The 13494-nt window shown below is 53.6% G+C and overlaps 1 protein-coding gene across 7 annotated transcripts in view; it reads right to left on the bottom strand.

Moving 5' to 3' along the window:
* Positions 1 to 13494, bottom strand: part of AGAP1 (ArfGAP with GTPase domain, ankyrin repeat and PH domain 1) — a 567532-nt gene that overhangs the window by 370481 nt on the left and 183557 nt on the right. For all 7 annotated transcript variants that reach the window (XM_065917019.1, XM_065917020.1, XM_065917018.1 and 4 more), the window contains exon 2: positions 6312 to 6370. In XM_065917019.1, the coding sequence (XP_065773091.1) occupies positions 6312 to 6370 (59 nt within the window). The remainder of the gene's footprint in view (positions 1 to 6311; positions 6371 to 13494) is intronic.

The raw sequence follows: 13494 nt of genomic DNA, 5'->3' as shown, positions 1-13494 counted from the left end.
GGACGGTGCAGAGTGAGTCAGCCCGCCAATGTGTACCGGGGACCCTCAAAACTCTCAACAAGGCACAAACGAGGTGAACGAGGACAGAGAGGCAGTCTGGGTCATAAAGAGAGGAGAGGACATCCTGATACGCTCCATCACGACCTCAGGGCAGGATCAGGAGTCCGGGAGGAACAGTGTCCAGGAGGGACTGGAGGGGAGAAAGCCGCACCAAGGCGGGGCGGAGGTGGGGAGAGCTGGCCTGGTCTCTGGACACGGGGTCCCACACTGCAGGGCTGAGACGAGGCCACATCAGGGGCCCGCGGTTAAGGCGGCCGAGGCGTTCATCCTCAATGAAACGTGGCTCGAGAGAGATGTGAGGGACCACTGTCCCAGCAGGTAGGAACACACCATCTCCAGGGGGCAAGTCTGGCTTTATCCCACCTTCCACCAGAGACAGCCTCCCCGTGAACACAGCTGACACACCTGGACGCAGGGACCGCCCCTCGAGATGCCCTCCCACTTCTCAGGAGCTCATCCCCCCCACCTTCTGTGTTAAGACCCTCCTGCATGATAACCTCTTCCTCCCCCACTAGAACTGCCCCCCCAAACCCACACTGAAGCATCGAATCAATTCCTGCTTAGAAAAAGCAGGACAAGAGCCCTGCCCTGCACACTGTCTCCTCCCAGGAGAAGTCTGCCTCTCTCTCCCGCCAGCCAGGCCTCTGGGGTACACCTGCTCCCTCCCTGCTCACCCTGACACCTCCCCCCAGAAGTTTTTGACCCTATGGCTTCAAAGACACTGCTCAAGGTCACCGACAACTTTAGTTTCTGAAACCCCTCACCTTCGCCTTGCCCTGACCCAGCCCTTCACCGGAAGCTGTAGATGAGGTTCTCTTTCTGCAAACTTCTGCCTTGGGCTTCCTCTTGGAATTCCGTCTCAGCCATGTGGGCTCCTTCCCTAGATTCCCTGGGTTCTGGATTCTAAAGCCCACCCGAGGGAGCCAAGGCCACATCCCACCTCCTTGTAAGAAGCTTTGGATTCCCACTGTCATGCCTCAGCCCTGCCCCCATTCAGGTAAACCCACACACACCCAAGGCTCTGACTATTCTCTCTCCAATCTGTTCAGCCTCTTCTGTGACCACATCCTCACCCTGCCTCCCAAACCAGACGCCTGGAAGTCGTCTCCGATTCCCAACCCGCCCAGAGGACAGTTTGTGAGCATCTCCACCGCCCCACGGGGAAGGCAGTGCAGTTCGTCCACTGGAGCCTCCATCCACTGGAGCCTTCATCCACTGGAGCGTCCATCCACTGGAGCTCGCGACAGACTTTAGCTTGTCACCCTGCCTGGGAGCTCCCCCTCCTCATCCCGAGAATACCATAAATTCATTACAATCAATGCTGCAAAAATGCGACGCCCCCATTTCACAACTCTTGGGAAGCCTCCCACTCTGGCTGCAGGCTGGAGTTCAAGAATTTCATGAAAAGATAACAAAGTGTCCCCTCCGCATCCTTACAACCAATCTTGCTGGAGGCACCCTGGCCAGGTGGGAAACACACCCAAGCTTCACTCACCTGGGCCCTCCTGCTCTTCTTCACCCAAGAGTTTAGGATGCTCTCCGTGCGTCTCTGCACACCCAACACACTTCACCCTGCTGATGTTCCTGGTTCTACCTCCCACCACATCAGGTGCCCCAAGACCAAGAACTAGGTCTTAGGTACCCCTCGGTATCCCTACACTCATAGTTTCTGGTCCCAACAAAGTGCTGGTAAATATGGGATGCGTGGGTGAGTGGGTGGGTGGGTGGGTAGATGGGTGGATAGGGTGGGCAGGTGGGTGAGTGGTGAGTGGATAGATGAGTGGGCAGGAGGGAGGGAGGAGGAAGATACATTGGCTGGTTGGATAAATGGATGATGGAGCCGATAACTAGGACACCAAACATATTCATAAAACAGAACACATTTGCATCGTTAAAATTCGACCTAAAACCCTGAACCCATCCTGTCCTCACCAGTCAGGGTCCTTCCGTCCTCAGCTTCCTCTTCCCTGCTCCACGGTGAGTGTGCCAGTGACCAAACCCCATGCTCAGCCTCACCGACTCTGTGCACCTAGACCTCTCCCCATCAATCACTGCCCGAAACAAACTCTTATGCATGCAGCAGCAAGCAGCTCAGATGTCACCTCCTCTGAGAAGCCTTCTTAATGCCACAGCCTCAAACAATGCCTCTTCCCAAAGCCCCCTCACCACCCTCCTCGCTCCACCACCTGTCTCTTACCTCTATGTGCCCAGCATCGTACGTTGTGGGTCTGACTCTCTCCAGTGCTGACAAGTGACTGGCTCTCAAGTGTGTCTGGTTGTCTAGCTCCCAGCACGGCCCACGGCAGACAGCTGCCGCCCCCACCCTGCCCCCACAACGCTGGGCAGATAAATGCCTGCCTGACTGAACACCAATGAGTAGAAATGAGACGCTTTATCACTACGGCTCCAAGCCCCAGAGATGTGGACAGAACCGAAATAAAGCTGTTTCCTTCCTGATTGGACTCCTGTCTTCCCTCTGCCGTGGGCCTCTATAATCTGAGAATTTTCACCTATTAATTATTCTTTTGCTCAAGGGCACCTGCTGTTTGTCAGCTTCACGCTGAGAAAATCCTAAACAGTATGCCACAGAATTGAATTTTTAATTAAGATTAGGCTGCTTCTTTCCCGAGGAGGAGAGTGCTCGAAATCAAACAATACTCAGTCCATGTTTTCTATGTGTGAAACACTCTCTCCTTCTGACACGTCAACGATTTGCAAAGAATTAACTCACCCCTTGCAAGGATCAAATCACTCGATCCCCAACACGGGGCAGGGGGGGAAGGCGTTTTATTTGAACTGAATGGTCACCTCAGACACCTTCTTATGTGTGCACACCATGGGCTTTATTTTAATTTGAAACACTGGCAGAAACTAACAGCCAGCTGTGAGGAGGAAATAAAACAGGGGATGAAAATGCTCTTTAAGCTGCAAAGCTGTGCTGGGATCTGTGAACGGCTCCTGGATGCAAACCAGAGGAGATGGAATCGAGCCAGTCTGGGTCCCAGGCTCGGGGAGAAGCAAGGTAACAGGGGTAAAAGCGCCCTGAAATTTACAGAACCGTGTGTGCTGGTGGCAACACGTGACCACCGTGGGCCTGGGCATCCTCGGGGCAGAGCTGTCAACTCTCGCGCCGTACGAGGTGTCTTTCTAAATTGATTTCTCTACTGCCCACACTCCACTGCTTACCTGCTAAACACGGAGTTGGCTGAAAAGAAAATTGAGGCCTTTGGTTAAAAATCCCAGTTGGGAATTCAACGAAGACACACAAATAGGATGTGACAAGCTGCGGACTGGTGCCCTCCTCTACGAGGCCAGGGATCTCAGGAGTCCTTCCCTTTCCGCTTGGAGGTGAGCGGGCAGTGCGTGCTGCCTGCAGACGTCCACAGGGCCCCGAGGCTGGCTCCGCGGAAGGGAGCCCCAGCGCAACCGGCCATTCATCATCTCCCCACCATCTACCCCACCTCGGGAAGCAGACAGCCTGGCACTGCCCCTCCGGAAAATGAAGCCAACACTAGGGAATTCCCTGGCAGTTGGGTGGTTAGGACTCGATACTTTCACCGCCGAGGGCCCAGGTTCAATTCCTGGTCAGGGAGCTAGGGTCCTGCAAGCTGGACAATGGGGCCAGAAAGAAAGCAAGCAAACATTGACATTTTCCTCTCTGACAGGTTCCAGAAGATTTATGGTCAAACATAATATAGTCCATTTGGGGCTTTCTATTATGTCACGGACCTGCTGCATTTCTGAAACGGAGTCGGGGTTCTGAGGGGCTGACCTAAGAGGCCACCCGTCCTGGGTGCCGTACCCAGCAGGACACAATCACGGCCCTCTGGGCACACACAGAGGTTGCCCTCGAACAAAGGAGCGTTTCTGCAGATGCTGGGAATGCCTTAGCACAGAAGGGGTCTCCCGAGGAGGCTGGGCTGCCCACTGCTCCTCCCCACAGCAGGAGGGCGCCAGCGGGGGTCCTGGCCCACTCCACACAGTTGGGGGGGGCGGGGAGCACCTTCCCCAGAAGAACTCCAGAATCCTTTGCATTTACTTGTCCATGAGATGCAGTCCACCCCTCCTGTGAATTCCAGCCAGCTTTACGAGAGAGTTCTGTTTCAGGATTGTAAATCCACCTGTTAACACGGCCACCCCCCCCCCCTCCCCCAGGCATTGATTCCAGAACACTGCACACTTCAGAAATACCAGCAGAGAACAGGTCTGGGTGGGAGGCACCCTCAGTTATCATGGGCTGGTGTGTGGCTCTGGCAGAACTATCAACACCTTCAGTTCCCCAAACTGGGTCTAAACCAGAGGGTCTGATCCTCAGATGACACTTCAATCCTCAGCTCCCCGCCTCCACCGGCCACACTTCAAAGGCTCCACAGCCACACGGGGCCCACGGCTTCCACCTCGGGCAGTGAAGAAAGAGAACCTTTCCACGCTGCAGAAAGTTCTGCCTGCAGCGCTGATCAGACAACACAAACTCCGGGTTCAAATCCGGCTCCACCTTGTACTAAAGTGACATTCGCTCAGTCATGTCTGACTCTTTGCGACCCCATGGACTACACAGTCCATGGAATTCTCCAGGCTGGAATACTGGAGTGGGTAGCCATTCCCTCCTCCAGGAGATCTTCCCAACCCAGGGATCGAACCCACGTCTCCTGTATTGCAGGTGGATTCTCACCAGCTGAGCTACCAGGGAAGGCCACCACATAGAGCCTGGAGCTCTTTGGACACCTTCTTTATTCAACTTCTTAATATTTCTTTCTTCATTTTGGCTGCATTGGGTCTTCGGTGGTGCACAGGCTTATTTACTCCGTGGAACATGGGGTCTTAGTTCCCGGATGAGGGATGAACCCGTGTCCCCTGCACCGCAAGGCAGATTCTTAATCACTGGGCCACCAGAGCAGTCCCCTAGGGCGCGTCTTAACGTCTGAGGCCCAGTCGTCCACTGTGCGAAGCGGGGACAACTCCGGACCCATCAGGACTAAAGGCGGTGGCTCCCCCGGGCAGGTGCCCCGCGCCCCACACAGAGAAAGCACCTTCCTCATCTCAGCACTGTTCCTCCTGTTTCACTCTGCCGGCAGAACCTCACCCCCTTCGGCTGGCTCAGGAGGGCCCATCTGAAACTGGGAAACCTTCCTGGAAATCTCTTGAGTAGCATCTCTGGCTGCTGGCCCGAGATCAGCCCTCTGCTGGGGACGTGTCTCAGAGCGCATGGGACACAGCGGCGCTGTCCCGCGGCTGGGCTTGCGGAAGCCACACTTCTGCAGCACCCTGGGATGGCGGGCCGCGTGGTCTGCCCCAAGGAAGGCGTCACCGAGGGGGGTCAGACCTGGAAGGAGCTCACCTGCCGTCACCATGGTCAGAGTCCGTCCCATGAGACGTTTCAAACACACACACATAAACAAACACATACACACAGACACACACAAACACACACACACACACACACATCCTCCAAATGCCACTTATTACACAGTAACATGGTCATTTAATAGTTCTATTGGTCCTTGCTTCCACCTTAACATGACGGGTGCAACGTGTGGAGGGGCTCAGAGGTATGACTGCAACAGACTCAAGTTATTTTTTATGTCAGTCTATTCCTAAGCTTTAAATCTCCAGGAGATAGTGGAGGACAGAGGGGCCTGGCGGGCTACAGTCCACAGGGTCGCCAAGAGTCGGATATGACTTAGCGACTGCACAGTAGACAAAGGTTTGAGTAGCCTCGCTGAATTATTAAAGTTCAAAATGAGAAGAAAGCTTTTAATTTTTCACTACTCCTTTGTTAACAGTACACAGTCACATTTTCTTACTAATGAGTTACAATTATGACTTGATGGCTAGCACAGAGACTTCCCATGACGTCCTGCAGAGGACTAGTAAAGCTGTGGGTGGGTGGGTGTGTGAGAGACAAGTCAATGAGTGTCTCACAAACACACACACACACACACACACACACACACACACACGACAGAATGGCAGGGGGACACCCAGCCCTGCACACAGGCCATCTGCCCGGCCATCCATCATGACCATCACAGGCACCCTTGGGGCTCCAGCCCCAACCTCAGCCTCACCTGGAGCCCCTCCACTCCGCAGGACACACCAGACACACCTCTGGGCCCCAGGGGAGGAGACGGCCCCCGGGATGAAGACTTGGGGTGCTCACAGGTCACACCGTGCCTCTTCCTGAGACCATTCCGAGCCCCCCTCCTGCAGCTGGAGAAACAACCACGCTCAAGGCCAGAGCGACCACTCACCACTTTGAGCTCCGGGACGGATCGACTCAACGTCCATTCCTGGCTGTTCACGAAGGCATCTGTAAAACAGGAGGGTGAACGCGAGTGAGACGCCGTGACCAAACAGGAGGGCAGGTCAGTATGCCCCCAAGGCGCCACTTTTCAAACGGAAGGACACGGAAGACGGTCCAGTCCCCAGCCTGGGATCACGTCCCCTGAGCTGCTGAGATCTGCCTGCCACACACGGCTGTTCTGATGCCCATCCGTAAATTGTCAGTTAAACCTCATCACCCACTCTGACCCAAGACTGCCAAGTCCTGCCCCAGCCCTTTAGGACCCACACTGTCCTGGATGTTCAGACCCTTCTGACCCTAAGTGTGGGCCATTGGGAGGACAATGGAGGCTCTGGCCTTTCTTGAACTGACCCTGATGTCACCCAACTTGGGTCTCTGGGTTTTCCCTAAAATAATAGTAACTTGCATGAAATTCCACCAACAAAGTTACGGTACCTCATGACTGGATTTTGAAAATCCAAGTGTTTACAGCATGTTATGGTTTAGAAGACCTATGTGCTGGACTTCTGATCCTCAATGACACAACAGACACTGAAGATCCAGTCAGGACACTTCGGGGTGATGTGTGATGTGTCGGAAACACTGGGGGTGCTCAGCCACTCTGGGGCCCTCTGCAGGGCCCGGCCCCCCAGTCAGCACTCTCGGGGCAGCCTCCCCTGACCGTCTTGGCCTCTCACCCCCATGTGTGTGGGTGGAGGTGACCGCCCCACAGGGAGGATCCCAACTACCTGACTCCCCGTATCCCCCATCTGCCATTTCCCTTCATGGCACCCCACCCCGCCACCCTGTCTGTGTACTTAGGGACGGACAGACGGAGCTGGTAATGAACACGGCAGCTACCCCGGAGACCACCGAGCGGAAGGCAAACATCTCTCCCTCCAAAGGGCCCTCCCTCTCTATGCCTTTTCTGAAAATTCCCCAATTCCTTCAAGCTACACGATGACCAAGAAGTCAAATCACAAACGGCCTAAAAGTCAAGTAATGCCAGGGTTTCAAACAGATGCTCGACTTTCTAACCCAAAGGATGCAGGAACGGGGCATCGACATACCCCGTTCAGCTCCACTGGGGGCACTGCAGAGAAGGACCAGAAAACCCTTGGAGCAGACAGACAGTGACGCAAAAAACTAGACACCGCTAGCCCCGCCAAGACAGAGGCTGAGGTCTGCCAGCTCAGAGGTCTTCCTCACATCAGAGGAGGACTTCTGGGCAGAGAAGGATGGGACGGGAGGCGCCAGGAAGCTGGAAAGGGCCTCCGAGGCTCAGCTGAGAGTTGGCGGGGACGGGTGTCGGACAGCAGAGACGCTGGACTCTGGGGACTCGAATGCCCGGCCAACTAGCAGAGAGTGAGCGGGCCCACTGGAAAGGAGCTCAGAAGGAAAGATGCTCCCTCAGGAAAGGGAAGGGCAAGGGCCACTGCTCCCTCCACGGAAGTGAGCCAGCCGGGGGCCACATGTCGGGGGGCGCACATTAATTTGGTACCTGCACACCCACTCTTGGGCCGGCGGGCACCACCCTAACGTGTCCCAGACAAGCTGTCCCTGCAGACCAGTTAGCCGTGGGTGCTCTAACACAAGGCCTGCCTGAGCCCTCGTGCGCACTCAGCAAACAGTAACCAACGTCACACCCTCCCAGCAGTGAACAGGGTGATCAAAGAGGTCACCACTCACTCACTCTCTGTCATCAGCTGATCTCTCGGGAAAACAGGAATGCGGATTGTAGGATTGGGGGTGGGGTGACTCCAATGGTCCAAGGAAGTAGATGCCAGCTATTCCATCAACATGAAACACCTGTACCAAGAATATCCCCCAAAGGCGGGCTGTCGCCGTGCTTCTAACAACCCAGGGCTGGTTACGTGCACGTGGATACATTTCTGTGTTCACTCAGTCACGTCCGACTCTCTGCGACCCTATGGACCATAACTGGCCAGGATCCTCAGTCCATGGGATTCTCCGGGCAAGAACACTGGGGTGGGTTGCCATTTCCTTCTCCGGGATACATTCCTGTAAGGAAGGCTAAGTCGCCAACAAAGGCCTCAGTGTACCAAAGTGCAACCATCCCAAAGCCACAGTGATGTGTGTGTGTGTGTAACACAACATAACCTTGTCCACGCTGAGAACACTTTCAGAAGCATAAAAACGTCACAGCTGCCGATCTGGGGCTAAGGAACCAGCCTGGGGACAAGGTAATGAGACGTTCTTGTCATTGCCACCTTCCAGTGCCCCTCAAATTTTACACCATCTGGCATATAAAAAAAATTCAATAACACAGCTTTTAATACTCTTAATACAGAAACAAAGAGGGTAACATGGGAATTAAAATGAGCTTCATTCACGAATGCTCAGCTGATTTTTAAGCACATGTCACCAAAAGATTATGCTTATCACAACAAATATTACATATTCATAATAACTTAAGCAGGGCTCCATTAAATAAAGATGTGTAATTATATAAACACTGGAACAACGTGTGCGGTGCCTTCTTGCTTGCAAATAAATCTTCCCTCGAGCGGAATACATTTGCCTATAAGAACTAGATTAATAAAATTAATGCTTAATTTAACTGACCAGAAAAACGCATCTTCCATTTTGAAAGATGTACTTTGAAAACGTTTATCGCCTCCATCATTGCCCGATCAGGACAGAAGGCCGTCTCCAAAGAGGTTAAACGAAAAACAACAAAAGACGCAGCAAAAGCGGGGCTCGCCAGAGACTTCTACGTGCTCCTCCTCTGTGGATCGGGGCCTTCCCAGGGCTGCACTCGCTAAGCGGGGATGACAGAGCTGACAGCACATCACGGGGGGAGCTGGGTGGGGACCGTGGGGCCCAGGCCAGCCGGCTGCCCTGTTTAACGTCGTGATCTGGGCGCGGCTTGGAAAAATTTCCAGACAGGAGGCAGAATGAGAGGGGAATAAAGTTTATTAGAGGGAGAGACGCTGTTGAGTGGGCCAGCTCAAGGGAGAACCAACGTTGAACAGGGCTCCTCAGTCCACTTTTATACCAGGGTATAAGGAGTGGGACGGGGGTCTTGCGGCTCATTTGCTGATTGGATGAGGCATGTATACTGGGTGGGGGGAAGAGTAGGGCAGATACCTTCTCCCTTGTGGGTCCGCTGGTAAAGAATTCACCTGCAATGCGGGAGACCTGGGTTCAATCCCTGGGTTGGGAAGATCCCCTGGAGAAGGGAAAGGCTACCCACTCCAGTATTCTGGCCTAGAGAATCCCATGGACTGTACAGTTCATGGGGTCGCAAAGAGCAGGACACGATTGAACGACCTTCACTATGGGGTAGGAGGGAAGGTGGGTTATGCTGCTCAGGAGGACCTGAAATCCGTGAATAGTTAACGACATGGGGGAGGGAAGGACGATAAGGGTCTGGTTTTTCCCTTCCTGCATTCCAAGACCCTCCTTGGTCTTATCTGCTCTTCAGTCCCTGGGTCAACACATTTAAGTTCCACGGTGCAGCAACCCTTGAAGGATAAACACACCCGCTTCTGGGGCACATACCCTGGAAGCCTGTGTGTGCCTGCGAACACGTGTGCATGCGTGCTCGCAGGGCAGTTAGAATCCCAAGCCACAGAAGATGTGCCATTTCAGAAGGGGCCACTCTGAGCTTCACTCGACTGCCCCACTTAGAGTAGAAAAATATTAAGAAAACGCATTCCCGCACGCTGATGGGAGTGCAGCTAATGTTGTTCAGTCGCTCAGTCGTGTCTCTTTGTGACCCCATGGACCGTAGCCCGCCAGGCTCCTCCGTCCGTGGGATTTCCCAGGCAAGGATACTGGAGTGGGTTGCTGTTTCCTTCTCCAGGCGATCTTCCGAACCCAAGGATCAAACCCATGTCTTCTGTACTAGCAGGCAGATTCTTTACCACTGAGCCACTTTGAAAGCCCCTGGACTGGAATTTAGAATTCAACACGGCTGGTGACCACTGACTGACTGACTGCACTTAACCTGTGACACCAAGGCCTCTTTAGATGAAGGCACGGGGGACTGGCAAGGGCCCAGGCTGCAGAGGACCCTCGGTAACTGCCCAGCAGAGTTTAGGAAAGGAAGGTAGTTTGTCATTTCTTATCATTAACTTGGCTCCACTTCAGATTCCATGTTATCTTTTAAATTTAAATCGTTAACAGTGAAAAGAAACGCTCAAAGAACACCAAGATTAGGGAACTTAAAGTAACAGGGAACTTTTATCAGGAATGAAAAACTCGGACTATCAGCTTCTTCAGAACAGAAATCTGGAGGCAGTCAGAGAAAGAAAGTGGCCTCCCTGCAGGTGGTGGTCAAAGCAATGCACAGCACACAGAGGTGGTTACACAAAGGGAAGGGAAATCAACACGACTTGACATGGGGTGGGGGGAACGGCATGAACATTAAGCAGAAGCGCTCAGCCTGGTTCTTCTAATATGCATGCATGCTCAGTAGCTCAGTCATGTCTGACTCTTTGCAACCCCATAGAGCCCACCAGGCTCCTCTGTCCATGGGGTTCTCTAGGCAAGAACACTGGAGTGGGTTGCCATTTCCTCCTCCAAAGGAATCTTGCTGACCCAGGGATCAAACCGGCATCTCCTGCGGTTCCTGCGTAGGCAGGCAGGTTCTTTACCACTGAGCAATGACCAATATATCTGAAGTTGAAGGAAAAGACACCAGCTCCCCGCTGTCACCCTGGTATGCCCACGGGTCACACGCACGGCATGTTATTATTTTAGTCCCTGCATAGCTAAACAGGGACAGCGGTAGAATTCCTGACCAGCTTAACTCTGTATTAAGACAAAGTCCAGTGCAGGTCGGATTGGGGAAGTGCTCTGTGGCCACACGATTCACACTGGCGATATGATGCTGCGCAAACGGGAAGCTGCCAGAACCGCACTTTCCAAGGAAAAGGTGCCTGGGGTGGGACGATCAGTGCCGAGCCCCAAGAAACGTGAGATTCTCACTGTCTGGGTCATCCACGCACAGAGTCCTCAGCAGTTTCTTTGTTGTTTTTTTACATTCCACTTTTACTCGTTTTAAGTCTTTTAAAACATACAATAGTGAGCCCTAAAGGTGAAATACAGATCTGGGGAGACTGATGTGTCAGTGGAGGTTCTGCCCTGGTAAAAGACGTACTGCTCTGGGGAGTGATGCTGCTGATGGGAAGGTGGGGGTGGGGGTGCGGAGGGGTAAGGGAAAGCTCTGTTCTTCCCTCTCAGTTTTGTTGTAAACCTACGACTACTCTGAAAAGATAAAGTCTTAAAAGACGTTTTTACAAAGTACACACACACACACACAGACGTTTTTACAAAGTACACACACACACACACACACACACACACACACACACGGAAAGTAAGGGGTGCCAAGTCTGGACCCGGAAGACGGCGGACGCAGATGTACTGACACCACCACACTGTATTCACTCCTGTGTTGGTCCTGACACTGCTGACCACGTGGGTCACTGAGGAACATGCGTTTACACACAGCGCGTAGGAGAAGGCACTGCCGGGAGCCAGCTCCTGGTGCCGCCTGGCCCAGGGAGCCCCAAGGGCGTCGGGCAGGGCTCCTGCCGGCCCAACCAGCCTCCACCCAGCAGGCGCCTTAACAAAAGGACCACGTGCTGCAGAGCTGGACCACCGGGCCCTGGACCACCTCGGGGAGGTCCGCTCCCCTTAGCTCCCCGAGACTCAAGGGAGGTGGGCCTTGAGGCCTTCTCAGGAAATCTGAATGCCTGATGCAGGAGGAACGCCTTCATTATACAAACACCAGAGAAAACCCTTTCCTCCGGGCTGGGTTCCTCCTCCTCCAAGCGGGCTTCCGTCCTCCTCCCCATGGGCTGCTGTTTTCTGTTTTCCCACACTCACAGGCAACCAGCATCAATGTGGCTTCGTCCTCCTGCGGAACAGGGTCCACCTGGCTCTGCCTGCTGACCTGTGGGGCGAGGGCAGGCAGACAGCCTTCCACGGAGGGGCTCAGACAACCTGCGGCTGGAAGTAAAAGCTGCCACCACCCACCTGGCAGAGGAAGGACTTGGACCCTGCGGGGGCCCCCCACTGCACCCTGTCCCCCAAAACGCTCATGTGCACCCTGTCTGTGAAACAGCCTGCGCCCCCTCCAGAGGACACACACAGATCAGCCTCGAGGGGTTGAGGAAGGCATCTTAAGCGTGCACCCCGCAGACACCCCAAAGCCCCCTCCCTGTTCTTCTGAGGGAAACACAGCCACAAAGGACTCGGGCTTATTTCAGAGAAAAGCCTCTGTCCGCAGCAGCAAAGCAGCTTTTCTGGGCCGCTGGACGAAAGCAAAAGACGGAGGGGGCTTTCCTTCCGGTAGGTCCCCTTCAGGGCCACCTCCAGCCCCATCCTGGCTCCTCCTTCAGCAGGGACAAGTCTCTGGACCCCACGGAAGGCTCTGACACCCACAGAGGGGAAGACAGACCTAAGAGGATCGGGGGCAGGGAGCAGAAACAGACACACGTCAGATTCAACAACAAAGCTACTCAGCTGTTTGTTGTCGCTCCCAAGAGAACTGTGCTGTTTCCCTTGCCCAGGACTTTCTTAAAATTCATCCTGACTCCAAACTCCTTTCAATCCCTGCTTGCTAATAGCACTTAAGTGAGGGACTCAGCCCGGGTCTGTTTTCAAGATTATTCATATGCAGAAAGGCGCGTTTAACCAGGAAATGTAAGGCTCTCATTATACCACACACACAATAGGCACTCAAGCCATAAAGGTTCCCCACTTTCAACCCCCCTGGACCAAAGAGAACACAGCGGGTGTGGGTGGGCAGAGACAAGGATGGATTCCCAATCCACAATTTGCTGCCCATTAGGGATCGTGACCTCATCACCTAATTTCTAAGTGCTAGGAACACAGGTGAGAAATCGTCCAGCAAATATTAACCTCCCACTGGGCAGAAAGCCCCCCCGCGCCCCCTTTTCCCCCTGGTGCTACCAGGCTATTTGGTATTATCTTTACTTGACTTGGTGGATCAAAAGTCAAGTCTTAAAACCAGTTGGATTTTGCAAAGTCACTAAAAAAAAAAAAAGTACTTCCTGTCCTTCAGCAATTTCTTCCAATATCTTGGGAGTTTATTTAATTGCAGGGAATGAAGATGGCTGCAGACTGTATTAACCTTTGGGCTCCACCAATAACCA

The sequence above is a fragment of the Muntiacus reevesi genome, chromosome 1 (genome assembly GCF_963930625.1).
Source record: "Muntiacus reevesi chromosome 1, mMunRee1.1, whole genome shotgun sequence".
In the NCBI taxonomy this organism is placed as follows: Eukaryota; Metazoa; Chordata; class Mammalia; order Artiodactyla; family Cervidae; genus Muntiacus; species Muntiacus reevesi.
Note: the sequence above shows the minus strand (reverse complement) of the source record. Positions and strands in the feature narration are given on the sequence as shown.